Genomic DNA, 25,184 nt, shown 5'->3' with positions numbered 1-25,184 from the left:
GTAAACAAGCATCTTGGAAACAATGATGATTATTAATAAATGTAATCTTTTTTCGATATCATTTCATCAAAAACTGCATAATGTCTAATGGAAACAACACTATTTTTTATGAGAAACTGAACAAATGAGAAACAAATAATAAAGTACTGCTAACATAATACCAATTCAAAGTTCAAGCTTTGAACAAGGATTTACTTACAGAAACGACATGAGAAAGACATATTACATGACAACTAAATTCAGAGGCTAATCCACAATCAATATGACTACAGCTTGTTTACTGATAACCTCGCAAACGATCTCGTGCGAAGAATTTCACTCTCCTTCACTCAAAATGGGGACAATGAGTGGTTTCATTTGTGCAAGATATACAATTGCCCACCTAACAAGACAAAAAAAATTAACATTACAAACTAGCAAGACAATGAAACAAAACATGTTTTACTTATTAAAGCTAGAGCTATACCTAAAAGTAGTTACAAAGATAAATTTCATCAAAATCATGCCGTGTTACTTGGACTCAAGTGAGAATGTCAGATAAGTAATGTGTCTGATGCGAGTGTGTTCAATTCTTTTTAAAGCTTTTCTGTGTCTCCATACCCATGTCTGAATATGTGTCGGACACGGATGTCAAACATGAGTGTTTTAGGAAAAATATAGAGTTGAAGCAGCATAGAACCAACGAGCTTAATGCAGGACATGGGTCATTTATACGAAAAATTGAAGTTCATCATCAATCATGACAACCTAATGAACTTGCGAATCTACCTTACACCACAGCCATTATTTCAACAATCATAAAATCCAGCTAATTCTCACAAATGGGCAGTATATTATGGCACTCAAAGATATCAGACTTCAATAAGGTGTCCTATTTGGTGAATTAATAGCTAAAGAACCTAAGGAACAAGCTACACAAGATATTATTCTCATTTAATGACAAGTTCACTTTATACACCTTCAATAAGATTCTTGTAAAAGCATACAAACTTAACACATGCCAAAAAGAAAATTTAGGCTCCGCTTGGTTTCAAGAAATAAATGTCATTTTTATTTTCGGTTTTCTGGAAAACGGAGAACACTAAAGAAAATGTGTTTGGTTGAAATTTTTAAAAATAGATTCTGGAAAGCAAAAAATAAAAATATATGAAAATTAGAAAAGAAAAAAAATTGTTTTCATTGTTTTTATTAAAAGTTCTTATTAAAAATGATTTGTAAAATTGAAAATGATGAGAACAAAGGTTTTTTAACTTTAAATTTAATTAATGAATTAACCCTGATTCAAATCAATATAAACACAAGAATATTTTTCTTCAACAGTTTTTAAATATCAAATCTCTGACCTTAGTTCAAGTCCATATAAATGTACGAACTTATTTTATTTTACTTCTCATGTTTCTATTATTAAAAAAAAAGAGGTAATGAACGACTTTCATATTTTCATTATTGAAAACAAAATTTTATTTATATTTACCAAACATGTTTTTTTATTTTCAAAAAATGAAAAATAAGGTTTTTTTTTTAAATGAAAATAGAAAATAAAAACATAAAATATTTTCAAAATGAAAATGAAGCCTTAAAATCATAGGAAGGAAGAGTAGTTCCTTCTTGCAGAAACAATAGGAAGAAAAGGCAGCGGCACTATATGATTCATCTAAAACAAAATTTTGGAAGGGCAATGAGCATAGCCAAAAGATTCCCGCAGTTAACAATCATCGCGCTTTGAAGATTTCATATTATTATTGCTTTACAAACAGTATCTATAAGAAAGTCGAGCTACTACATAAGAAAGATAAAATGTAAAGCAGAAATGAACTTACATCATCCAACAACAGACCGTTGCTGTAATGACCAGTGTTAGGTGGAGCCTGTATAAATAAAACAAGGAAAAGCAGTTTTTCAATGAGAGCAAGGAAAATCTAGGGAGACATTACTCTGTCGGCAGTAAATAGTAATCGAACAAAAGAAAACATCCTAGTATGGTAGTATCTAGATAGCAAACCAGACTATGGTATATCAAAAAATGGTACTACATAACTAAAATCGACGCAAATCAGTTTACTAGACACTAATCTTTTACCCAGTGGCAGTATTCTCAAGGGTGAAAGGCACACTCTATGTGCTAGAATCCTTATATTGCCCAAGGCACCAAAGAAAAACAAAAAAAAAAGGAATAAGAAGCTTCCCCAAGTGAAGTAAAGCACAAAATGTATATGGACTTATTTTTGTATATGTGTCTGTGTATATATATAAAATAAGGTTAAGATATATAAATATGATAACTAACTCCAAAGAGTGATCTAGTTTGAAGCAAGATCATATCATAAGGGAAGGTATGTTACGATTTCTTTGATCAATATGCATGATTTCCTTATGATCCCCATCTATGGTTGAATATCAAATATTACGAAGCATATTATCCCCTTTCTTACTCATAATGGTACAACTATTGAAAGAAGTCTAAAAATAAAAGAAATGAAAGAGAACTTCGATTAGCCGGGGGGCCTTTCTTCAGCACACATATTGCCTTGCAAAAAGCACATCTCAGCGCACCAGTTGTGCGCCTGATCGGAACACCAGTTCATGCCTGAAAAGGATCAAGGCATTTTTGTTGTCTGGCACAATGCCTTGAAACACGGCTTACTGCAATCTTTACAGTAAATAACCACAGCACAAATAATTCAGCATTGGTTTACAGTGCCAACTCGTTATTCTTCCAAGTTGCAATACCAAATTAAAGCATATTTCATTGAAGTATACCAATCAACAGATACCCTTTAAAAGTTTAAACTTAATTAAAGCAACATCAACCCAGATTGTAAAAAAAAAAAAATACAAGTTTTAACATATGAATTATAAATCTAAAAAAGAGATTGTGAAGAGGACACTCACAGATTAGCAGAGGGACCTCTGTTACAGCAGATTCTCGTACAAAGCGATGCAATTATCCCAATTACAGCAAAAATCAGGGTTGTTACCAAGAAACCCATATTCCAGATGTCGATTTTACACAAAATTTCCTGCAAAAACAAAAAGGATGTAAATTAATCAAAAACAAATATGGATATAAGACGAAATTCTTATGCTAAAAACCAAAACCTTCTGTATGATTTCTGGGAAAATGGGAGAAAATAACAGGAATTGAGATCTTAAGCTTGGATTTGGAAATCAAATGGTTGAGGTTTTAGTTTTTAGTTTCGGATCTTCCCCCACAAAGGAACACTGAGTGTTCATCAATGACCCGTCTCATTGAGCCCAAACTTGAAGTAAATGGATGCCTATTTTGGGCTAAGATGATCCAATTTTGTCAAATATTGGGCTCAAATGGATTTTGGGTCCTATGGTCTAATTTGGGCTGAATTGGCTCAAATATACCTTAAAATCACTAAAAAATTAAATTTATTTATTATTCTTAAATCATCTGAATATTACTATCTAATTCTGAACATCTTATTAGTCATATATCTGAATCTACAAAAAAATTTGAATTCAAATTTTTAACCATATGTCAAATATTTAAATCTACAAAAATTTAAATATGTTAATTTTAAATATATATATATAATTGAATAAAAGTATGTAACATCTCATACTTGACCTGATCGTCTGGTTCGAGTTATGAGATGTTATATTCATTGTCGGAGCAACTACAATCAATTACAATTCAATTGAACAATTCATACATATTATTAAGTTCAAAACATCATTACGACATGTTTTACAATTATATACAAGATTACAAAAACTCTTTATATAACTCGAAGTTGAATAATGATCAAATTATAGAATTTTTAAACTATCGAGTTGACATTGTAACTTCGGGGAATTCAGATCGTGACGCCACTCACTGACTGTTCCTCGTCACGACGTTAACAATAAACAAGTGTTGGAACAAATAACAAGTGTACCTAGATAACAATTCCAAACAAGTTAAACATACCAAGCAATTTAAGCAATTCAATTGTGTATGATCAATTGAACAAGGATCGAATTAGAGTGTTTTTAAGGGGAATGTGATTATAATTTAATTGTATTTCTATATGATCAGGTTGTATTATGTTAGAAGTTATTGAGAGAGCACTTTTTTTTATTTGTATAGAAACTAGCATTTCGCGTGCAAAATTGAAAGTAAACTCAATTGAGTCACTTGGTTTACAACAAAATTTGCAGGGAAAGAGTTTCAGTGGTGAGTGATTCGTATTAAAAGTATAGATGTGAAGTTGTTATATGTTAGGTGAATATGACTTAAATCGTAATTTATACTTGTTGAATCGTAGTGAATTAGCTCTTTATACAAGACTCTGTAGAGGAATTTGAATCGTGTAACAAAGTTTTCTATGTACATTTTTGTGTTTCACGTGCACTTCTGTCACTTAATCTAGTTACAATTTACCATGTGTTAGAGTTGTGTGACTCAAATTCTAAGAGATTGTTTGCAAGTCAAGTTAAGTAAAAATATATTTTCTTTCTATAAGATTTAGTATTTATTAGTATAATATATTTGGCATTTATTAGCATAGTTTGTTTGACATACTAATTTAGCGTATAAATAAGTTCTTTTACAATCTTAAAAAATACACCCATTAGAGATTATAACTTATAACACATTTAGAGAATTTTATGTTTACGTTTTGAGAGTACTTTGTTTTCGGGTTTTTTGGGTTTAATTTTTATCTCAATCTTTTGTACTCTTCGTTCTTTTGCCATTATAGTAAAATTATCTTTGCTCGTGGTTTTTTATCCTCTTTGGAGAGGTTTTTTCACGTTAAATTTGTGTGTTCAATTTCTCAATTTATTCCGCTATTTTTTTTACTTGTTGCTTAGTCGGGTCGATCCTAACACCATGTATATATGAACTTATAGCTATCAGGAAAAAGCAACAAAAAATAAATTTCTATTTATGCTTTTATAAAACTTTTGACTAGTTTGGTGTCACAAATTAATAAAACATTAAAATATTGTTTGATAAGTCGTTAAAAAAAATAAAATCAGCTAAATATTAATATTTTAAGTGATTTATATTTTCAAGCACATTTGATAATTCATAAAATAGTTGTCTCATAGAAATTTTCTATGGCAAAAAATTATAATTAAATAAAGAGTTACTTATCGCGTAGAATATTTTTAATTAATTTATTTTAACATTATATTATAGTGTAAAATAAAAAAAACGAGGATAAAAATAAAAAAAATAAAAGAATTACATTATTTAAAATTTATATCTATCAAATAACTTAATTATGTATCATACTTAATTTTTAAGTAATATATCGAAACATATTTAATTTTTTTACTTAAATTTTCAACTTAATTTTTTAGTTTTCCAAAAATAAAAAATACTTTTATATATAATATTTGAAAAGATCTTTAAAAGGTAAATCTAAACATCAACAAATTTATTTTAAATAACTATTTATAAATAAATCTGGTATCAACACGTAAGTAATGGTAAAAATATAATTACGTAGTAGGAAGTTCAACTAAAGTCTCATTTAGTAGTTATATAAGGTTTTGCATAAATTTATTTTTCACTTACATTGTGGGTGTATTGTAATCTATCTAATATATAATAGGAACGAGGGATAAAATTTTTATGGTAAATTACACTTAAGGTCATCAAACTATTAGTAAGTTTACATTTTGGTCACTCAATTTCAAAAAGTTACAAAATAGTCACTGAATTATTCAAAAGTTTTCATTTAAGTTACTAAACTATTTGAAAGTTTTCATTTAATTCATAGACTGTTAAGTTTTTTTTTTCAAAGTTCGGCTAGAGAGCTTTAAGCGATGATTTGAAGATTGGTATGGTGGAAGATGAGAGAAGAAAACTATTTGGATTTTTTTTCAAAAATTCGAGATGTTCAAAACTGTTTCATGAAACAAAAAATGAACTGTAAAAGAGAAGGGAAAAAAAATTTTCAATTTGTGCAGATGGTGCAAATAGAGAATGTCATAGTTTACTGACCATTTTGTAACTTTTTAAAAATAAATAACTAAAATATAAATTTACAAATAATTTAGTGCCCTTAAATTTAATTTAACGAAAATTTTATGGTTACCTTAGTGGTGCCATATAATCTAGATTTTTACTTGTTTTTTCTATTTTGCTGACGTGGCTACTTTTCATTGCTCACTTCCCCCATAACCACAAAGCCTTCACCTCACGTTGTAAAAACTCCAGAAACCCTAGATTCACCTCAAAATCCCCAAATTATAATATCCGGTTCGATTTGAGCAAACCGCCCGGTTCATGTTTAAATTACAAAAACTCCCCTAAATAAACCATCTTTTTTATCTTTTTCGTCATTCGACGCTCTCACAAAATCCCTTCGTTCATTCAATCCTTACTCTGATCCCTGCTTTGACAAAGTAAAAATTTATTTTAAAAATTTCTCTCTCTTTCCCCCAATTTACCCGCCAAAAGTTCCCTGATTTTTTTTTAATTTTTTAGTTTTATAATTTCTTAATTCCCACTCGGATCTTTATTTCTCCCTCTCTCTCGCTCTCGCTCTGGTTTCAGTCCCTCTTCTTAGACGACGACGTTTTTTTCTAGATTGGCTTTGTTTTGTAATGGATCCCGAGGTGGGTGTCGACGAAAACGCAGCGTTTGAGCCTTCTCCTGCGGTGGGGGAGAAACGTGGGGTCGAAAACGGGGCAGTTTCTGCGTCCAAGAAGCAGCGGTGCGGTGGGGGACTAAAGAGGGTAGCGGAGATTGTGCTGGTGTTGTCAACGATGGGGAAGATGAGGGGAGGTAAGAATCCTACGTCGGCGGAGATGTCGTTGATGGCGGAGGCGCGTGAGACGTTGGCGGAAATGTGCGGGGAGATGGCACCTAAGGATATTGTTGGGAGGGATGCAATAGGGAATGTGATTGAAGAGTTGGGGCTTAATTCCAACCTCAAGGAGCAGAGATTAGGGTTTAGGGATATGGGAATGTCGATTTCTCAGAAGGTTTTGTTCGCCAAAATGAAGGTAAAAAATGTCTTAATTGTATTATTATTTTTTATTCTTTTAATGAATTTTTCATTAATTTTGTTTTTTGTTTGGTCTGGAATTATGGGTACATTTGGATTTGTGTGGTCATTTTCATTTTTTGATTGATTTGATTTTATATTGGTCAAGAAGTATTTAGGGCAGGCGTTAATTTTGTTTTTCTTTGGTGCAATTTATATGAGAAATTGTCCTGAAATTCAGTTTTCCGTATAATTGCGAAAGTTAAAGTTCTCAATCTATTGTATAATTTGATTTTCTTCTCGGTTTTTAAAGTGAATTTTGGTGGATTAAGGGCTGTGTGTGTAGCTGTGAAAAGCTTAATTTGGTTTAAATTGCTCATAAGAAAAAAAAGGAATATAATGATTTTAGTAACTGCTAGCAGGATTTTGTCATTTTCAGTCTGATATTTTTTGTGGCATAGTTGTTTATTTATGGGTTCATGGTTTTGAGCACCATAAGATAGACATGGCTTAAGGTGGTCGTTGTTTATGGATTGAAAGATGCATTTGATTCACAGGTTGTTGTACTACTTAGACTTGGGTGTGAGTGTTAATACTCAATATAGGTATGTGTTTGACGTGAGTATGTTCAAATTTTTTTTTTAAATATTTTCATATATCTGGAGGATCGTATCTGTTCATACTCATGTCTAAATATGTGTCGAACACAAGTACTTCAAAGGAAATTAAATCGGAATAACATAGATATGTTGTCTTAAAGGGTGGCAATGGCAAAGAATAGTATACCAATCATGCTATCTAAAGGACTCATCCTTTAGTTCCATAATTTTGTAGCATTCTCATGATATTTATTAATGTAATATTAAATTTTTGGTATCAAATGCTTCCTTCCATGATCTATGTGCTGCCAAGCTTTTCAGCTGTTTATGCAGATATGGCTTGATTTAATTTAAAGCACACATTTTCTGGGCATGTTAAACGATTGAAAAGGTCATGCCATAGTATTATATTGGAATCTGAGTGTTTGATTACCTTAATGCTTTTCCAGATGGAAGAACCTAAGAAATTCACTACACCTGGTACATATACATCTCAGCCTTTGCAAACGAATATTGGTGGATCAGCTGAAAACCGTGGAGCATTACATGCAGCTCGCCTTTTGCCATCAGATCAACCGATTCACCCAGCCGTATCTTCTGGTGGCATCCCAGTTTCTTTGCCACCTGCTCATGTTGCAGCAGCAGGTTCAGCTCCCTTACAGCATCAATTGCCCACCAGCGATGTAAAAATGCCAACAATGTCCACTGGATTACCAAGTGGCCATCTGGGAAGGGATTCGTCTTCATTTGCATATCCCAGGGTTGAGAGACCACAAATTAAGTTGGATGGAGGATCAAATGCGGCTTCTTATGTTTCCCAAATGCCAGGTAATTCTCTCTTCAGCCAGGTCTCTGTCCCTTATCAGCAAATAAAATTGAAGCGCTTTGTACATATCAATTGGAATTTTTGAGCTTTGTATTTAGTACCATCTAGAGATTAGATAATATGGTCTACTTACTTTTTCCATGGGCGGGGTGGGGTGGGGGGATGGCTTCCTTGACTTGCAATGGTGTTCTATGATGAATTATTGGATGATCAATGCTTCCTTTACCCAAATGTTCTGCTACTATGTTATTACTATTCTCTCCCTTATTCGGTTCTGTTAAACATTTCTGCATCTTTATTGCAAATATTGTCTGTTTCAGTTAATTCTTCGGCAAGCCATCCACCTGCGAATGCTCCCACTTGGTCCATACAAGCTCAATCTGCAGGGTTAGCTAAATCTGGGCAAGAGAACAAGGTTTTGACTCATAATCCAATAAAGGTTGAAGGAAGTTCTGGTTTGACTACAGCCCAGATGAATAATCAAGCAGTGAGAGATCAAACCTTTAGACCATTCATTACTCAAACTGCACCTGGAACTTTTCCTAGTGTGCACCAGCCAGTGCAAGGTGCAAACTTTACACAAGCTCCTCCATTTATTAATAATCACAATGAAATTGCTCGAATTGTTCAAAAGCTGTTACAACCGAAGCTTCCTGCTCATCCAACTTGGACTCCTCCTTCTAGAGAGTATATGAATAAGGCTTTGACTTGCCAAACGTGCAAAGTTACCATTAATGACGTGGAAACTGTGCTGATTTGTGATGCATGTGAGAAAGGATTTCACTTGAAATGTTTGCAGTCAAACAATCAGAAGGCAATCCCTAGAGGTGAGTGGCACTGTGCTAGATGCTTGTCATTTTGCAATGGCAAGCCTTTGCCCCCTAAATATGGTCGTGTCATGAGAAGTATCAATGTATCCAAAGTGCCTTCTAGCACAGCTGAACCTCAGTCATCTTCAGAGAAGAAAATGGAAAATCTGGGTTCAACTGTCAATCATGAGAAGGTAACTGCAAATGGAAGCTCCGCATCACAGACTCTGGCTATGGCCACTGCAGTTGACAGCAACTCTGTTGAGTCAGCATCTGGTTCTAAGGTTCCAAAAGAGAACTTGACGAAACCTTTGGATGCTGTATGTGATTTGCCTTCTGTTGGCACCGTAAATGAGAGACCTGAAGAACATTCTCAAATGACTGAATCATCTAATCATGAAGAAAGAAAAGATCCTACATCAACATCAGAACCTGCTGATACATCAGATAACACAATCTGCAAGAAGGCAGATCATTCTCAGCCTTCAGATAACTCTAAAGATATCCAAACAGGGCAGCAAAACTTTGCTGAAGTCCCTTCAAATAATTGCCATGTTGAAAGTTCCGGAGTTAAAGATATGGAGAAAGATTGTTCGAAAGGAGATATTGACTGCATTAAACAGATTAATCAAAGTGAACAAGATGCTGTAGCTGCACAAGTTAATCCTTCTGGAAATTCTGGAGCTAATACTGAGATTTCAAGGCATCTGGAGTTTTCTTCTGATGGTTTGCGTGCTGTGGAATGGGCTGGTGACATACTTCAAGTTGTGGATGGGAAAAAATTTTACCAGTATTGTTGCATTGATGGCATAATTTATAAAGTTCACGATCATGCTCTTGTTCATTCTGGCCAGGATAAACTGATACCATCTAAGCTTCAGGTGAGCATGTTTGAAAAAATTTATATCAAGATTACTGATTCCAGTGTCCCGTAAAAAACAAATTTATAATTTTGGATCTTCACTGCAGGCAATGTGGGAGGATGCTAAAACAGGGTCAAAGTGGGTGGTTGTCAAAAGGTGCTACTTTCCTAGTGATTTACCGGAGGGTGTTGCACATCCATGTCCTCCTGAAATCAGTGAGGTAATCCTTCATGCATGTTTACTCAAACTGTTCTCTTACTATTGTTCTATCTGTTGTCTATACATGATGACTGTCATAGTAGCAAGTAAAATCTGGTGGTTTGCCAATTGTTGCTTCTGTTATTCTCTGTAGGTTTATGAATCTAATAACGATAGCACTGTAATGGCAAGCGCGATCCAGTGCCCGTGTGAAGTTCTTCCCGCTGATAAATTCAAAGAAGAAAGTGAAAGACGAAGTCAGTTAGGAATTGAAGCAAATGAAAGATCAAAGGCAATTTTCTTATGCAGGTATGTCTTTTTGATTGATAAATTTAGCATGTGTTAAGCACACGACAGATCGGATTTCGACTAATGATGGAACTATTCATTCTGTAGATGGCTTTATGATGAATTCAATGGAAGCTTTCAGTCTATATCAAGTTAATACAATTATGCACCCACTTTACCCACCATGCCATGACTCGTTGCCTTGGCAAATTATATCCGCTACTCAGATTGGGTAAACATAGTAACAACATCTCGATTTTGTTTTCGGTTTTCTAATATTACCCTGAACCATTTTTTTTCCTGATAAATTTTCCGGAATTGTAACCTTTTGTGCTGAATACAGGTATAGAAAAGGTTTGCAGCTTGGACCTGTTGTACACATCTGAGGATCATTATTACTTGCTATTTTGCCTTGTATTGTACATGTAGGCATAGTCCTAGAACTACTTTGTGTATCATAGTTTGGTTAGCAATTTAAGTCGATTTCTTAGTGCCTTTTCTAATTTGTTTCAACTATTGTAATGAGCCTGTTTCAACTTTTTAGAACATTTCCCCACATTTTCTTTTATATGAAATCATTTTTGGGTTTATGTGACCAAATGCTTAAATTAAAATCTCAAATCGATTAGACTTGTTTATAGATTAAACTATTCATTCAGCTCAGAAATTTGATCCTAGTTTTGTTTTTGGAAATGAAAACTGATATTAGAAAGACAATTTTTTAATATTATTTTTATTAATTGAGCAATAAAATGGACATGTGACTTTGATGCAACCATGGTAATTTGGTAATTTTCTTTTTACCAAGGATTAGATTAAGGGTATAATCGAGTAGAGTTGTTTAAATGGTGGTAATTTCAGCCTCTAACTTGACTTAAGATTTTGTATTCAGTTCGAGCTTAATTTGAACATTAATTTTTAAATTTGAGTTTAGTTTGAGACATAATTAAACTATTTAAGCTTGAGTTCAATTGAGTGTATTTATTAATTTTTATACTCAAATTCGAATTGAATTTGATTAAACTTGTCCGTATTCAAGTTTGATCTCATTTATAATTAAACTCTTTTTATGAATATAAATATGTAATTTTATAATATAAAAATATTAAGATAAAAAGCTTAATTAAGTTTGCAAGTGGAATCACTTGAGTTTCATTTGATGGCTAAAATTCAATTTAAAATATTTTCATATATATTTCTATAGATTAGAGTTCAATCACTGACAATTTCAATTATAGAAAAAAATTGTTTTATTGAAATAATATTTTATATAAAATTTATAAATTCAATGATACACTTTTTAATTAATTTTTAATATTCTTTTGAGAATTTAATATTATTTTTATTATAATTATTTTGTCAAATTCACTATTAAACCCTTTTTTCCTAACTAATATTATACAAATTTTAAATTGATAATCGCCTTTGATTTTAATATTGAAGTATTACATTTTATCCAAATTTTAACTATTAAAAACCATTAAATTGTTAAACAAAAAACCTTTGATTTATAATTTTAACTCATAAAAATCTTTGACTTTTTAATATTTAATTTTTTATTAATGAAAGAGAAATTATATACACTTTAAAATCAACCTAAAATTTAAAACAATACTCAAAATTTTCAAAAACGTAATTAAATATGTAGCATAATTAAGCACTTTCAAAAGAATTTAAATATATATTATTTTACTTGTAAAAACATTATTTTATTTTTATTTCATAAACTATTTCAATTAAATTCACATCAAAATGCAAATCAATTTAAAAATTCAAAAATAATTTTAGTTTAAGGCTTTCATATTAATTTTAACTCAATGGTATGGGTTTTTTTTTAACTCAAGCACATCCTTTTATTATTTGGCTAAATTTGTTGTATGTATTAAAAAAAATTGTTAATTTGTCAAATAGGTTAGTTTTTCAAAAATTTAGGAAAATAAACTGTTTTTTAAAAAGAGAATGTGAAAGTTCGTCCAACTGGGTGAGTTTTTTACTGACATGTCAAGAAAAATACGCCCAGCTGAAAAGAAAATGCGTCTAGCTGGGTACGCTTTTCTATGTCAATAGAAAGTTTGCTCAGCTGGACGAGTTTTCTTACCAACTGTCTAAAAAGCGCACCCAACTAAATACATCGAACTAGACATGCTTTCACACTCTCCAAAAAAAACGGTCTATTTCTCTAAATTTCTATTTCTCTAAATTTTTTTTAAAAAAATAGACCCATTTGATAATTAACTTTTTTTTTGACACGTATGATTAATTTAGCCTTGTTATCTATCGGATTTACCGGCAAAAGGGCAAAAAAACTATTTATCATATTCACATTTGGTTCCACGTGGCAATTATATACAATTAATTCTCAAAGGAGCCTACGTGGCAGATTCTGGGAATTCCAAGGAAGAGTTTTTTCATGTTCTTCAGTCTTCACTTTCTGTTTGTTTCCTAAGAATCGGTAGAAGCCGACAATTTGATCCTTCATTCTCCTCTTCAATCTTTCATTTTATGTTTTATTCCCTTTTTTTTTTCACATCAATTCGGTCGTTCACCGTTTAAGAGTTTTGCATTCAAAGGACGTTTAAAACTTTTCGGATTCGGAACTGTAAGCTCACCATTTCTCCTTTCCTCCTTATAACTATGGCAGTAGATTTGCATGGATATTTTTCCCATTGTTAACATTTTTGTTTTTATTTTTTCACATTCTCCATTTTTTATGGAGAATGTCAAATTTAAGTATTACAGTTTTGGGTTCCTTTAGATGTACGAAAAAAATACAGATAGAACAAAGAATGTAAATTGAAATTTTCTTTTTTAAGAAGGAAAAAACGTTTTCAAACTTTTTATTTTAGGGTAAAAATTGTATGTTCTAAAGAGGAAATCTAACAAATAAGCGAAAATTAAAAAAATGGGTTACCCCGTAGGCGATTAATGCGTGATAGCATTGACTAAAATTTCATCATTTGCTTAAATTTCTTTGTTTGTGATAAGAAGAAACTGTTTTATTGGTGCAGGGAGGGGTGTGTTTATGTTGTCTCAAAGTTTATTAGATTAGCGGTATAATAATAAGAGCAATGCAAAAGGATCATGGTTCTAGTGCACCATCTACGCCTACTTCCGCCCGATTTCGGCACCGGCGACGTTCCAATGAGGTCTGTATTATTTACACGTACATAAATATAATTCAAGTGTTCTGGGACAGTTGATTTTTATTTTTATTTTTGGTATAATTAAAGCATTTTTCGTGGTGCTTTTGGGTTTGTGGTTGCGCCTCCCAACGATCTCGTTTCGAAATTGAGTTCTTTCCTGCATAGTGCAATGATCGTTGCACCCAACACTTATTGTTGATTCTTTAAGACCTTGAGCTCGATTTTGATATTTGGAGAGTATGTTACATACCCGTGTCCAAATATATGTAGTTGTTTAATAGGTGAACTTTAGAGAAAATGAAATGTCCGGGTAACAAGATAAGTTACACAGTAGCAATGAAAGGTTTATTCCTTTTTTGCAACTTGCCCTTTATAGTTCGATTTGGACGTGTTCACTTGATATGCCATTTGTTCTGTTAAGTGATGAGATCCCTTTTTTCTTTTTTTCCTTTAATCATCAAATGGTGAAAGTGCGACTATGTTCTTTGATGTCAGTTTAATTTTGAGATGAGCAAAACAAATGGGAATCATTTGCTTATCAATGATCACGATAAATATAAATCGATGTGGATTCGTGCATGTTCATCTCTGTGGATGCTGGGGGGCTTCCTTTTGATTATCTATATGGGGCACCTTTATATTTTGGCAATGGTTGTTGTTATCCAAATATTCATGGCAAGTGAACTCTTCAATCTACTCAGAAGAGCTCATGAAGATAAACGCTTGCCGGGGTTTAGGATCTTGAATTGGTAAGAATACTTACAATGCAAATTCGATACTGTGGTATAGCACCTCAGATGGATTGATATTCTGGGGGAACTTTATGTCCTTGTAGGCACTTTTACTTCACAGCTATGCTGTTTGTATATGGTCGCATTCTCAGTCACCAGCTCGTGAACACAGTAACTTCGGACAAAATTTTCTACAAGCTTGTTAGTAAGCTCATCAAGTATCAGATGGTTATTTGTTATTTCTTATACATAGCAGGTTAGTAATTATATTGCTTTTGAAAATAACCGAGCCATACACACATTATATAAGCCCATGAACAAATATTTAATCATCTTGCATTCATTGCTTTTTCTCAATTATGATGGAGTTGATTAACTTGTTCGGTTGTCTAGAACATTAAGTTCCATGTCAGTTTATTATTATTTTTGTTCTGGAATTTGAGTTGGTTCATAATAATATTAAGTTGTTTTTATTTGCATTCCCTTATTAGTCCAATATTGTTTCGTATTCAGGTGTCATGTGGTTCATTCTTACACTAAAGAAGAAGATGTATAAATATCAATTCGGGCAGTTTGCATGGACACACATGATTCTCATCGTTGTCTTCACTCAGTCTGCATTTACCGTAGCCAACATTTTCGAAGGCATCTTCTGGTAACAAGCGAGCCTAATTAGTTAGTCTTTAGCAGCTTCGGTACTTTTTATTTATTACAGTCCAATAAATAACATTAAATTGTTTTTATCATTTACTCTTTTCCTGGTACTGAAATCGAAACAAGTCTTGGATTTATGCAGGTTCCTTCTCCCGGCATCACTAATTGCTGTCAATGATGTTGCTGCTTATTTCTTCGGTTTTTTTTTCGGCAAAACTCCTTTGATCAAGCTATCTCCTAAGAAAACATGGGAGGGTTTTATCGGTGCATCAGTTGTAACAACAATCTCGGCATTTGTGGTAAGAAATTTTACACTGTGCTTGACTCAGTCTTCAACTTTTTTCCTTTTGGGATAGACTTGAAACTATAGAGATGCCTTATTCATGTTTCTTTTGTGCCGTCAATATTAGTTTGATTCTGTGAGGTGAGTGTTTCTAATACTTTGATCACCGCGGGGGGTAACCATTATGCATGATCGTGAACATAATTTCTTTGCATCTTTTTATGCAGCTTGCAAATGTCTTTGGTCATTTTCAGTGGCTGACATGTCCAAGGAAGGTAACTCATTCTGCAATGCATTCACCTTTTGAAAAAAAGTGACGCTATTGTGACAATGCTCATATGACTGAAATGCATGCAGGATTTATCAACTGGTTGGCTTCTATGCGATCCTGGTCCACTTTTTAAGCCAGAGTATTATCCTTTGCCAGGATGGCTTTCTCGATGGGTGGTGAGGGATTGAGAAATGGGAGAATTTTATTCAATTTGAACTCTGCTCTATAAATATCTCTTACACGGCATTTGCTAGCTTTATTTATATATTAATCTGTCCAGCAAAATACGATCAGTTCCGTATTTTACACTTTTACTAATATGTTGCAGCTGCCATGGAAAGAAGTAGCAATTTTACCAGTTCAGTGGCATGCTCTATGCCTAAGCTTATTTGCGTCGAGTATTGCACCATTTGGAGGCTTCTTTGCAAGTGGTTTCAAGAGAGCTTTTAAGATTAAGGTACACCTTTTTGTTTGTTATTCCTCTGTTTGAGATCGAAAAAAACCGAACATTCATGAACTTTGTCATATCCATTCCGATTTCCTTGACCAACCCTTTCTTGGGTGACACAGGATTTTGGCGATAGTATACCCGGACATGGAGGATTTACTGACAGAATGGACTGCCAGGCAAGCAACTAGTTGTATGACATATTTTTCAGTGAACAGCTATAGTGTTTTATCTTTTCGTGTAAAGCTCGAATCGAGAACTATTTTTTATCTGTTTATCTGTTTCCAGATGGTAATGGCTGTTTTTGCATACATCTATCATCAGTCATTTGTTGTTCCACAAGATTATACGGTCGAGATGATTATAAATGAGGTAACCACATCGATCTTCTCATCATTTCTTTTAAGTTTTGGAAACACAACCGAATACGATTTTATTTGTTTGTTTGTTTTTGTAGATATTACGCAGCCTTACTTTGGAGGAGCAGAATATTCTATATACCAAGTTAGGTCAAATATTGCTGGAGAGAATGGTTGAACTATATTGAACAAAATTCTTACACAAATGCACTTCGATTTCCAGCTTTTTTTTTTTTTCGAATTTTTTTGGATTGAAGGAGAATAGTGTACATTTTTTCTCCCTCGGGTGATTGCCAGTCGATCTTTGGAGGTCTCTTGTATGATCCATACGAACGTAGCATGAAGGACTCGGTTGCCGGCGAAGTAGACAGAGGTTTCAGCTGTTAGTGAACTTAGTTTTATGGCACCAAAGATTAGAATGATCTCTATTAATGTTCATAATGCAAATTGAGTGATGAGAAAAGTGGAACATAAAAACAGATATTTGTTTGGAACTTTGCATTTTGGACCCTCTCTTGTCTTCAAGACTTGACATAGATTTTTACTCTTAATAGTTTTTTTTATGTTTGTGTTAGGTTTGGATTATACTAGATCTAAACAAGTTCAATTATGGTTTTATATCAAAGTGATTTATCTATTTTTTTTTAAGATAAATTTTATATATTATATTTTTAAGTCATTTTAAAGCTTGAAAAATAATTTTTAAGAATACTTTTTTAAGTGTTTTTAGGTTAGGTAAGGTGCAGTACTTAAAATTTAGTGTAGAAAAACACAGAAGTATAAAGATACGGTGCTAAGAAGTTACACTGTGTTTGGTTCGCCGTATTACCCAATTCATTACGCCCCGATTACGTGCGTATTACATTACGCCCCTATTCCGGCGTTTGGTTCGCTGTAATAGGTATTACGCGCGTAATCGGTTACGCCCCTAACCCCCAAATTCCCGTGTTTTCCAATCCCTTCCCAAATCGCTGTATTAGCTATTACTTCCGGCCTCCCTCCCCATCTCTCTGTTTTACCCTCCCTCCCTACCCGACCCTCTCCTCTTCCGTCCTAATCATTTTCTCCTCCCATTTCCCACTGCTTCCGTTGATTATTCTGTCCTCAGAAAAAGCTTCCATCTCATCTGGAAACAGATTCATCTGAAACTAGTAGCATTCAGGACGAGCCAGAAGTGTCTGAGCTCATTCCTCCACCAGGAAAGATTCAAAGAGGTCTGCATCATGAAGCTGAGGATGCTGATTCTAGGGATGTTACAGTGATGGAAGTGGGAAGCTCTAGTGTAGTGTCAAACGCGAGACCAAGGAGAAAATTTATTCAGAGAGCTGGGTTGGGCAACCAGGAGACTCTGGCCAGTCCATCTGTTACTTTGGCATCTCAAAGTACTTCCCAGGCATCTCGTTCCAACACAAGCAAGTATGGTTTGAGAAATCTAAGATGTAGCTCTATTTCTGATGTTGTCCTGACGGGTTGTTCGTCCTCAGATTCAAGCCTTAGCAAAAAGAAAGACATGGTAAAAAAGAGGAACTCTGATGAAGAGGCTAGTTCCTCAGCCAGGGGGAATAAGTTGAGTGGGTCATCTTTGGAGGGGCGAAACAACAGTTCTGGCCATGGTGTTTCTATTTCTGATTCAAGACGAGCCAGGAATTGGCCTCCTAACAGGGACAGCAATGTCGCTTCTTCAGTTAGGACTCGGAGGTCAAACAGTAGTTATGTTAGAGGCAGACCTCCTAACCAAACAAATGGAAATAGTTTAAGTTTGAACCAGTCCTCCGTAGTCATGCCGCTAGTTCCTCAATCTGATATACCTAACGATTTGAATGCTCCTGTTTCCACAGAAACTGTCTCCACTCTTGTTAGTCCTTATAGTCAAGCAGGTAGTATAAGTGAGGGTTTGCACAGTATCATGCAGTCTAGTCCTTCAGAAGTTGGCGTTAACCGCACCTTAGTGAACCAAGATAGCTTCCGGCGCTACAATATGGATGGTATTGCAGAGGTATATTAACAGTATATCTCAGCCTGCAGTCCTAGCTCAGATTTAGAACTTTCTCATTTTTCATTGTTTCTTTGTTGCAATTAGCTTTTACCCATTAATATGTCTCAAATCATCTGTTCCATGTTTATGCAGGTATTATTAGCACTTAAGAGGATCGAACAAGATGAAGAGTTGACATATGAGGTACCTAGTCTCGAACCATCGTGCTTTGCCTGGTTCTTTTGCTGATTTCTGTTCCTGTGTTGCAGCAATTACTTGTTCTAGAGACCAGCTTGTTCCTTAATGGCCTAGACTTTTATGACCAGCATAGAGACATGAGACTGGATATAGATAATATGTCATATGAGGTTTGTTTTTGTTTTGCTATGTCAGTGCTAAGTATATATGTTTTATTTTCTGGGTTACATGCTTGTTAAAGTTGAACCACACCGTAAGCTTTATGCTGCTATCATGACAGGAATTACTAGCTCTAGAAGAGAGGATGGGTAATGTGAGCACTGGGCTATCGGAAGAAGCATTGTCGAAATGCCTCAAAAAAAGCATCTATGACACGGCATCTTCGGAGTTTGCAAATGTGAGCTATGAGGGTGAAAAGGATGATGTAAAATGCAGCATATGTCAGGTACTTTTCCTATATTACTTTCCACTATCATGCTTTTTCATTTCTTCTACTCATCTATGTATGGAATGGGATGATTTTGCACATTTGCAGGAAGAGTACGTGAATGGAGATGAAGTAGGGAGGTTGCAGTGCGAGCATAGGTATCACGTGGCATGCGTACAGCAGTGGCTGCGGGTGAAGAACTGGTGCCCTATCTGCAAAGCATCAGCAGAGAAGCCACACAATCTTCTTCATTCACCTCATGATTGAGGAACAGCCAAAGAAAGAAGGCAAAGAGGCTCTTCTTCTTTTGTACAAATTGATGGATCTTCTTTTGTACAAATATGATTAAATTATTTATTATTGATATTAATCTTATTAAAATTTAAATAACAATAACAATAATAATTTACCAAAACAAATTTATGCTAATTATTAAGAATTTTATTAAATTATATATTTTAATTAAAATATATTTAATAATAATTATGTTTAAATATGATTAAATTATTTATTATTGATAATAATAATCTTATTAAAATTTAAATAACAATAACAATAATCATTTACTAAAACAAATTTCTGCTAAGGGTATTCTAGTCATTTTAATTTTTTCATTATGCTATTACACCTCTATTACACTCAACCAAACACAGGATTACTATTACGCCTCTATTCTATTACATTCAACCAAACAGTTGATTTGCTATTACACAGCTTTTCCATTACACCTCTATTCCATTACACCTCTAATCCAATACACCTCTAATCCAATACAGCGAACCAAACGTGCTGTTAGTATGTAAAAAGGCACATATGTATAACACCTTCTCAAGAGGTACAACACCTTTTAACCCAAGTATCGGATCCTACTCGAGAGGTATCGCACTTTTCTCAAGAGATAACCGCACTCTTCCAATTCGGGTGTAGTATTTGTGATGTGGTTTTTGAAGAAAAATATTACACCTTAAAGCTTTGGAAGTGTTTTTAAGTTCAAAATCAATGTTTTCAATGATTAAAATTTATCCTAAACAGTTATAAACGCTCAATATAAGTAAAAAATGCATCAAGACACGAGATGAGAAAAATTTTCAAATCTTTGTATCGAGAATTTCAATTTACAAACACACATCTATTAACAAGAAATCGTAAAAGCTATAATTATTTTATCCATGTGAAAAACATTAAGAATCGTAAATGAGGCCTGAAATTTGGTTTTTGTGTTTTTTTTGTTGACAAAAGTAATTTGAGAGCTTTTAAGCCTCGTCATGTGTAATTGTAGTAAGTGAGCTTTTCATTTATGATATCTAAATTGTAAATTTTTTTACAATAATTCAATTTTACTTTATAATTACTCCAACATTCTGTATTGTAATATTCTGATTTAAAGTCATGTAAAAATTTAATTTGAAACTTAATTTTATCTATTTTAACCTGCTTAAAATTTGATACTATGTGATGAACTAGTTTTTTTTTATCATTTGATTATGTAATTAAAGTCACCAAAAAATCCAATAAATAAAAAAAAATTTCTCCTTGCCAGAAAATCAATTATGTTTAGCAAATTTGTAATTTGAATGTTTAAATTTTCTTATAAATGACAGCAGGAAAATTTATTTGAATTGAAAGTTATAAGATTTGCTGATGCAGAAAGATTCATAGTAAAATTGAAAGGAAATGCATTAATAGATCGTAGAATCAAAGACCCATTTTTTGTTTTGAGGGATTGAATTAGACAAATTGTTTTATACAAAAAAGAAGATCGGATAATCAGACTGAGATATGAATATCGAAAACCCTAAATTCATGATCATATTTCTAAAACAACAATGATCTTTATCATTTGATAAATAGCAAAGGGAAATCGTACTATTTCATCTTAAATCATAAGGATTTGATAAATTGATCGTTACCGTTGATCAGAGACATAACGTGAGATCATCGACTTCATCCAACGGTGGAAAATTGAGATCGAAAGGCAAGAATTTCCGACGCGAAGACGACACGTTATCATCATCCCCGTTATCGAAAACCGACGACGACGAATCACAGTCACTACGACAATCCTCCGGCGCCATCCGCGGCATCTTGGGGTGGTATTTCCTCGTCGAAACCGCCTCGAAATCTGATGGTTTTCGTGGTGGTTGGGTAGGTCTCGGACCACTAAACGACTCCACCGAGCTACTCATGCTGCTCCTCGCCGGTCTCTGCGGGTTCACTTCCGGATCTTCATAATCGCCGCCCGTCTGATGTAACCGGTGGCCGTCGGCGATAAAGCCTTCGTTGTTCCGACGATGATGACGATCTATTCCGAAAGCAGGGAAATCGGAGGAATTAAAAGGGAAATTCGTTTTCGCTTTGTTTCCACGGAGGGTAATCGCCGCCGCATCGTAGGCTCGAGCAGCTTCTTCGGCCGAATCGAAGGTCCCTAGCCAAACCCTAGTTTTTTTCAAGGGATCTCTAATCTCCGCTGCAAATCTTCCCCATGGTCTTTTCCTAACACCTCTGTACCTTTGTTCTTCTACCGATCCGTTGGCTTCTACCGCCGGTTTCATCGTTGTATCGGCAGCCGCGGCGGCTCCTCTCCCTTTCCTCATCGGAAATAATCGGAAGTTAAATCTTCACCCAATTCTTTCCAAAAGGTAATGAAAAATCAGATCTTTTAAATTTCAAAGACTGAAAGAATAGCAAAATTGTTATATCAATACAAAAGGGTTTGATGAAGAAGATTAGAGATTTTTAAAAAAATTATATAGATCAAAAAAGTAAACTCATCAGATCGATAGGCCCATATTTTATATATTTAAGAAACTGAAAAAAAAGGGATTAAAATGAAAAAAAATAAAAATAAAATATGGAAGAGGGGAAGGAAGAAGGGATGTCATAATCTTCTCTTTTACACAAATTATATTAATTTCAGTATGGTTTTAAAAAAAAAAAGAATTCTTGATTTAAAAAAAAAAAGATTTTTACTTTGCTTATTTATTTATTAGATTAGGATTGTGTTTTATTTCAGGGTAAGTTATGTAGTTAGTCATTTTAAATAGGTATTGTTCATATTTCGATTATTTTAATTTTCTTGATTAATTTGGTCACTTAAAAAAAAAAGTTGATTAAATCAGTCAATCTAAAGGTAATTTATCTATATATGCCGAAATAAATAAACAAATTGAGTAACCATGTCATTTTTTCTGAAAATTTCTCAATCTATGTTGTTTTTAGAGAGAGAAAAGAAAATGCGTCCTACGTAGTGCGTTTTCTTTGGCGGATCAATTAAAATGCGTTCTATCCAATGGTAACATTTGCCAATAGGCAGAAATCCCAACGGCTATGGGACTCCAACGACCAATTCTAATTTTTTCAATTCAATTCTCAACTCTCAATTTTTACAATTTGATTCTCAATTTCTTGTTTTTGATTTGTTATTCTCAAATTTCAATTCTCGGTTTTTTATTTTAAATTCCAAATTCCAAAAAAAAAATTAAATAAAAATGGTCTAAATCCTTTCATTTTATTTTAAACAAAATAATTTTTAGAAAAGAAACTTGTCTTACTGGGCGCGTGTTCATTGGTCTGCCAGAGAAAACGCGTCACGTAGGACGTGCTTTTAGGAAAGAGAAGAAAACGCGTCCAACAGGGCACGCTTTCTCTACTAGATCAGTGAAAATGCGCCCTGTACGATGCATTTTATTTTTTCTTTCCAAAAACAACATAGATCGATAAATTTAAAAAAAATGATTTAGTTTCTCAAATAATTTTTTTTCCAGCATATGTAGATAAATTTCCCCACTCTAAAATTAGAATAAACTATCCGATTAGTCACATTAAATAGGAGTCATTCTTATTTCGGTCACCCAAAAAATTATGTGAAAATGCACGATTAGTCTTTTGTTACCATTTTAATGGTGAAGTCACTAATTTGATCAATTTCTTTTTTAGGTTGATCAAATTAACAAAAAAAAAATGGGTGATCAAAATAAGAATAAACCCTATTTTGAGGGACTACGGGATAGTTTATCCTTATGTACTTAAAAAATTGCATAATGATAAATGCAATCTTTAATATTTACAATTTTTGTCAATTTGGCCGTTATTCTTTTTTTTGAGCTAAATTTGACCATCAACCTTTCAAAAATAGTTGAATTGTTATTTTTTTAACGATAATACTGACTAAAACATTAAATTTTTAAACATAGTAGTTTGCACGACAATCTATATGTACTTCATTTTTTTTTAATTTATAAACTTCTTTTTATAGTTGTTTTTAATTTTTAATTTTTAATTTTTGAATATTTTATATTTTTAAAATTACTTGTCGATGTGGCATATAATACAAATAATATCATGACAATATGAGGTACATGTGGACTATTATACAGTTTACAACACCAATATTGTTAAAAAAAATTAATGTTTAGTTAACATTTACATTAAAAAAATATTTGACTCTTTTTGATGCAATGCCTAGAACTACCCTTAGCCCCCCAACCCATAAATGGGAGGATAATGCGCTTCAGTGCATTCGAACCTATGTCATCTTGCATTGACAATAATACCCATATCAATCAAGCTAAGACTGAATCGACTAATAACTGGATTTTTTTAACATTACAAATAATCTTCAAATTAAATTACTTAAATAAATAATGTTTATAAATTCGAATCCTCTCAAAACAATTTTCAATTTTCATTATATTTACAATTTTGTTTAGATTAAAATTTAAGGATAGTTTTGTATTTACATTTCCTTATACAAATTCTTGTTTTACAATGAATTAACCAAAAAGTAAAAAGGAACCGAGAAGAAAAAAGGTAAAAGTATCATTGAGTCAAGTTGTTTTTTTGTTCTTTTACTAAAAATAAATAAATTAGTCTCTATATATTAAATTAAAGAGTAAATGAGTCATTTCTGTTAAAAACTTCATCCATTTGTACTGTTAAAAAATGATGTGAATGATGGAATAACCAAATAGTAATGCATGATGTGTCACGTGTACCTCAGCAGATGTACATGAATCAATTTTTAACAGAAAAATTAGTTTGCTCTTTGATAAAACATACAATGATTAACTTGTTCAGTTTTTTAAGTAAATGGGGCAAAATGCAACCAACTCCTAATACAAGAGCCTTCATGCTAATTTTACTGACAAAAAAAATATAGTTAACACAAGTCTTAATGGGTCAGAAAAGGTAAAAGTACTATTGAAACCCCTAGACTAAAAGTCAGATTACATTTGACCCATTTTACTCAAAAAATGGGTAAATTAGTCCCTGTACATTAGATTAAAAATCAAACTAATCTTGTCTGTTAAAAATTTCATCGATTTCTACCGTTAAAAACTGACTTGACTGACAAAATAACCAAACAGTTACACGTGGCATGCCACGTGTATCTCATTCAGACATATAATAACTAGTTTTTAATAGTAAAAAAGGATGAAATTTTTAACAAAAAGACTTATTTACTCTTTAGTCTAATATATAAAAACAAAGAGGACAAAATATAATTCGATTCCCGATATAAATTAAGATTGTGGACAAGAATGTAAATTAATATGGTACTTCTTACTCTCCACTAACAAAAATATTGTAAAAAATTGAAAACTATAATATATTTTCTGTAAAAAAATCTATCCCACATCACCTAAATCTTTAATTTAATTTAATTTTTTTTTGTTTATAAACGATATTGATTTATTAAACTTAAAGGAATTAATGAAAAAGAAAAGTTTTGCGTATACAATAATTGGATTTTGAAATGTTTAGTATAACGTAAATGGATAGATTCTTTTTTGCACGTTACTCAACTATTTTATTTTGGTTAAATTCTGCTATTAGACCCAATATTTTACATAAATTATGGATTTAATATTTGTACTTTAATTTGATCAATTTTAATCTTGTAATTTTTGAAATGATTAATTCTAATCTCTATACTTTTTGATTTTTGATTTTTAGTTCTGACTAAACGGTAATAATTAAATCAGTTTGGTTAACTTCTGCTATTAGTCTTGTATTATGCCTAAAATTATAGATTTTAGTTCATGTTTTCCAATTGGATTATTCTCGGTTGCTATATTTTTCGAATTTCAAAATCTTAGTCTCAATACGACGACATTCATTAAATCTATATATATTAACTGGCTTTTTGTGTAACATGTG

General features: G+C 32.8%; 5 protein-coding genes across 7 annotated transcripts; 3 read left to right on the top strand and 2 right to left on the bottom strand.

The window, feature by feature from the left end:
• Positions 1–29: 29 nt before the first annotated feature.
• Positions 30–3,243, bottom strand: LOC107920419 (V-type proton ATPase subunit e1). The gene is made up of 4 exons (XM_016850128.2): positions 3,100–3,243; positions 2,893–3,020; positions 1,821–1,868; positions 30–382 (listed from the first exon to the last, which is right to left on the bottom strand). The coding sequence occupies exons 2-4, from the start codon at positions 2,988–2,990 to the stop codon at positions 316–318; spliced, it is 213 nt and encodes a 70-aa protein (XP_016705617.1). The 5' UTR covers positions 2,991–3,020; positions 3,100–3,243; the 3' UTR covers positions 30–315.
• A 3,003-nt stretch (positions 3,244–6,246) lies between these two features.
• On the top strand, positions 6,247–11,124 carry LOC107920675 (uncharacterized). The gene is made up of 7 exons (XM_016850486.2): positions 6,247–6,972; positions 8,002–8,380; positions 8,699–10,068; positions 10,157–10,270; positions 10,403–10,557; positions 10,645–10,768; positions 10,880–11,124. The coding sequence occupies exons 1-6, from the start codon at positions 6,571–6,573 to the stop codon at positions 10,691–10,693; spliced, it is 2,469 nt and encodes an 822-aa protein (XP_016705975.1). The 5' UTR covers positions 6,247–6,570; the 3' UTR covers positions 10,694–10,768; positions 10,880–11,124.
• A 1,839-nt stretch (positions 11,125–12,963) lies between these two features.
• Positions 12,964–16,976, top strand: LOC107920618 (phosphatidate cytidylyltransferase 1). Of its 3 annotated transcripts, none has more exons than XR_005917372.1 (12): positions 12,964–13,135; positions 13,545–13,682; positions 14,175–14,428; positions 14,515–14,666; positions 14,924–15,065; positions 15,207–15,363; positions 15,575–15,622; positions 15,705–15,794; positions 15,947–16,075; positions 16,189–16,259; positions 16,355–16,438; positions 16,524–16,560. XR_005917372.1 is itself a non-coding variant. In XM_041099503.1 (12 exons), the coding sequence occupies exons 2-12, from the start codon at positions 13,618–13,620 to the stop codon at positions 16,611–16,613; spliced, it is 1,062 nt and encodes a 353-aa protein (XP_040955437.1). In that variant the 5' UTR covers positions 12,965–13,135; positions 13,545–13,617; the 3' UTR covers positions 16,614–16,976. The 3 variants fall into 3 exon arrangements, 2 of the variants coding, with proteins under 2 accessions (XP_040955437.1, XP_016705901.1); XM_041099503.1 differs by having other exon boundaries at positions 12,965–13,135; positions 14,381–14,428; positions 16,189–16,245; positions 16,524–16,976; XM_016850412.2 differs by having other exon boundaries at positions 12,965–13,135; positions 16,189–16,245; positions 16,524–16,976.
• Positions 16,977–17,229: 253 nt separating this feature from the next.
• LOC121220200 (E3 ubiquitin-protein ligase MBR1) lies at positions 17,230–19,389 on the top strand. Its single transcript, XM_041099504.1, has 5 exons — positions 17,230–18,421; positions 18,554–18,604; positions 18,670–18,768; positions 18,879–19,043; positions 19,134–19,389. Exons 1-5 carry the CDS (start codon positions 17,687–17,689, stop codon positions 19,290–19,292), a joined length of 1,209 nt encoding a protein of 402 aa, XP_040955438.1. The 5' UTR covers positions 17,230–17,686; the 3' UTR covers positions 19,293–19,389.
• A 1,328-nt stretch (positions 19,390–20,717) lies between these two features.
• LOC107918284 (ethylene-responsive transcription factor 3) lies at positions 20,718–21,970 on the bottom strand. The gene has a single exon (XM_041099502.1). It carries the CDS (start codon positions 21,617–21,619, stop codon positions 20,942–20,944), a length of 678 nt encoding a protein of 225 aa, XP_040955436.1. The 5' UTR covers positions 21,620–21,970; the 3' UTR covers positions 20,718–20,941.
• Positions 21,971–25,184: the final 3,214 nt, after the last annotated feature.

Source organism: Gossypium hirsutum, chromosome D08, assembly GCF_007990345.1.
Source record: "Gossypium hirsutum isolate 1008001.06 chromosome D08, Gossypium_hirsutum_v2.1, whole genome shotgun sequence".
Classification (NCBI taxonomy): Eukaryota; Viridiplantae; Streptophyta; class Magnoliopsida; order Malvales; family Malvaceae; genus Gossypium; species Gossypium hirsutum.
Note: the sequence above shows the minus strand (reverse complement) of the source record. Positions and strands in the feature narration are given on the sequence as shown.

Coding starts and splice junctions, on each gene's coding strand:
- LOC107920618 (XM_016850412.2), top strand. CDS start 13,605: ATGCAAAAGGATCATGGTTCTAGTGCACCATCTACGCCTACTTCCGCC. Junction 15,623..15,704: donor GGCTGACATGTCCAAGGAAG/GTAACTCATTCT, acceptor AAATGCATGCAG/GATTTATCAACTGGTTGGCT. Junction 16,439..16,523: donor TCGAGATGATTATAAATGAG/GTAACCACATCG, acceptor TTGTTTTTGTAG/ATATTACGCAGCCTTACTTT.
- LOC107920675 (XM_016850486.2), top strand. CDS start 6,571: ATGGATCCCGAGGTGGGTGTCGACGAAAACGCAGCGTTTGAGCCTTCT. Junction 10,069..10,156: donor TGATACCATCTAAGCTTCAG/GTGAGCATGTTT, acceptor TCTTCACTGCAG/GCAATGTGGGAGGATGCTAA. Junction 10,558..10,644: donor AAGGCAATTTTCTTATGCAG/GTATGTCTTTTT, acceptor TTCATTCTGTAG/ATGGCTTTATGATGAATTCA.
- LOC107918284 (XM_041099502.1), bottom strand. CDS start 21,619: ATGAGGAAAGGGAGAGGAGCCGCCGCGGCTGCCGATACAACGATGAAA.
- LOC107920419 (XM_016850128.2), bottom strand. CDS start 2,990: ATGGGTTTCTTGGTAACAACCCTGATTTTTGCTGTAATTGGGATAATT. Junction 1,869..2,892: donor AGAGGTCCCTCTGCTAATCT/GTGAGTGTCCTC, acceptor TTATTTATACAG/GCTCCACCTAACACTGGTCA. Junction 383..1,820: donor ACGGTCTGTTGTTGGATGAT/GTAAGTTCATTT, acceptor TTGTCTTGTTAG/GTGGGCAATTGTATATCTTG.
- LOC121220200 (XM_041099504.1), top strand. CDS start 17,687: ATGGAAGTGGGAAGCTCTAGTGTAGTGTCAAACGCGAGACCAAGGAGA. Junction 18,769..18,878: donor TAGATAATATGTCATATGAG/GTTTGTTTTTGT, acceptor CTATCATGACAG/GAATTACTAGCTCTAGAAGA. Junction 19,044..19,133: donor TAAAATGCAGCATATGTCAG/GTACTTTTCCTA, acceptor GCACATTTGCAG/GAAGAGTACGTGAATGGAGA.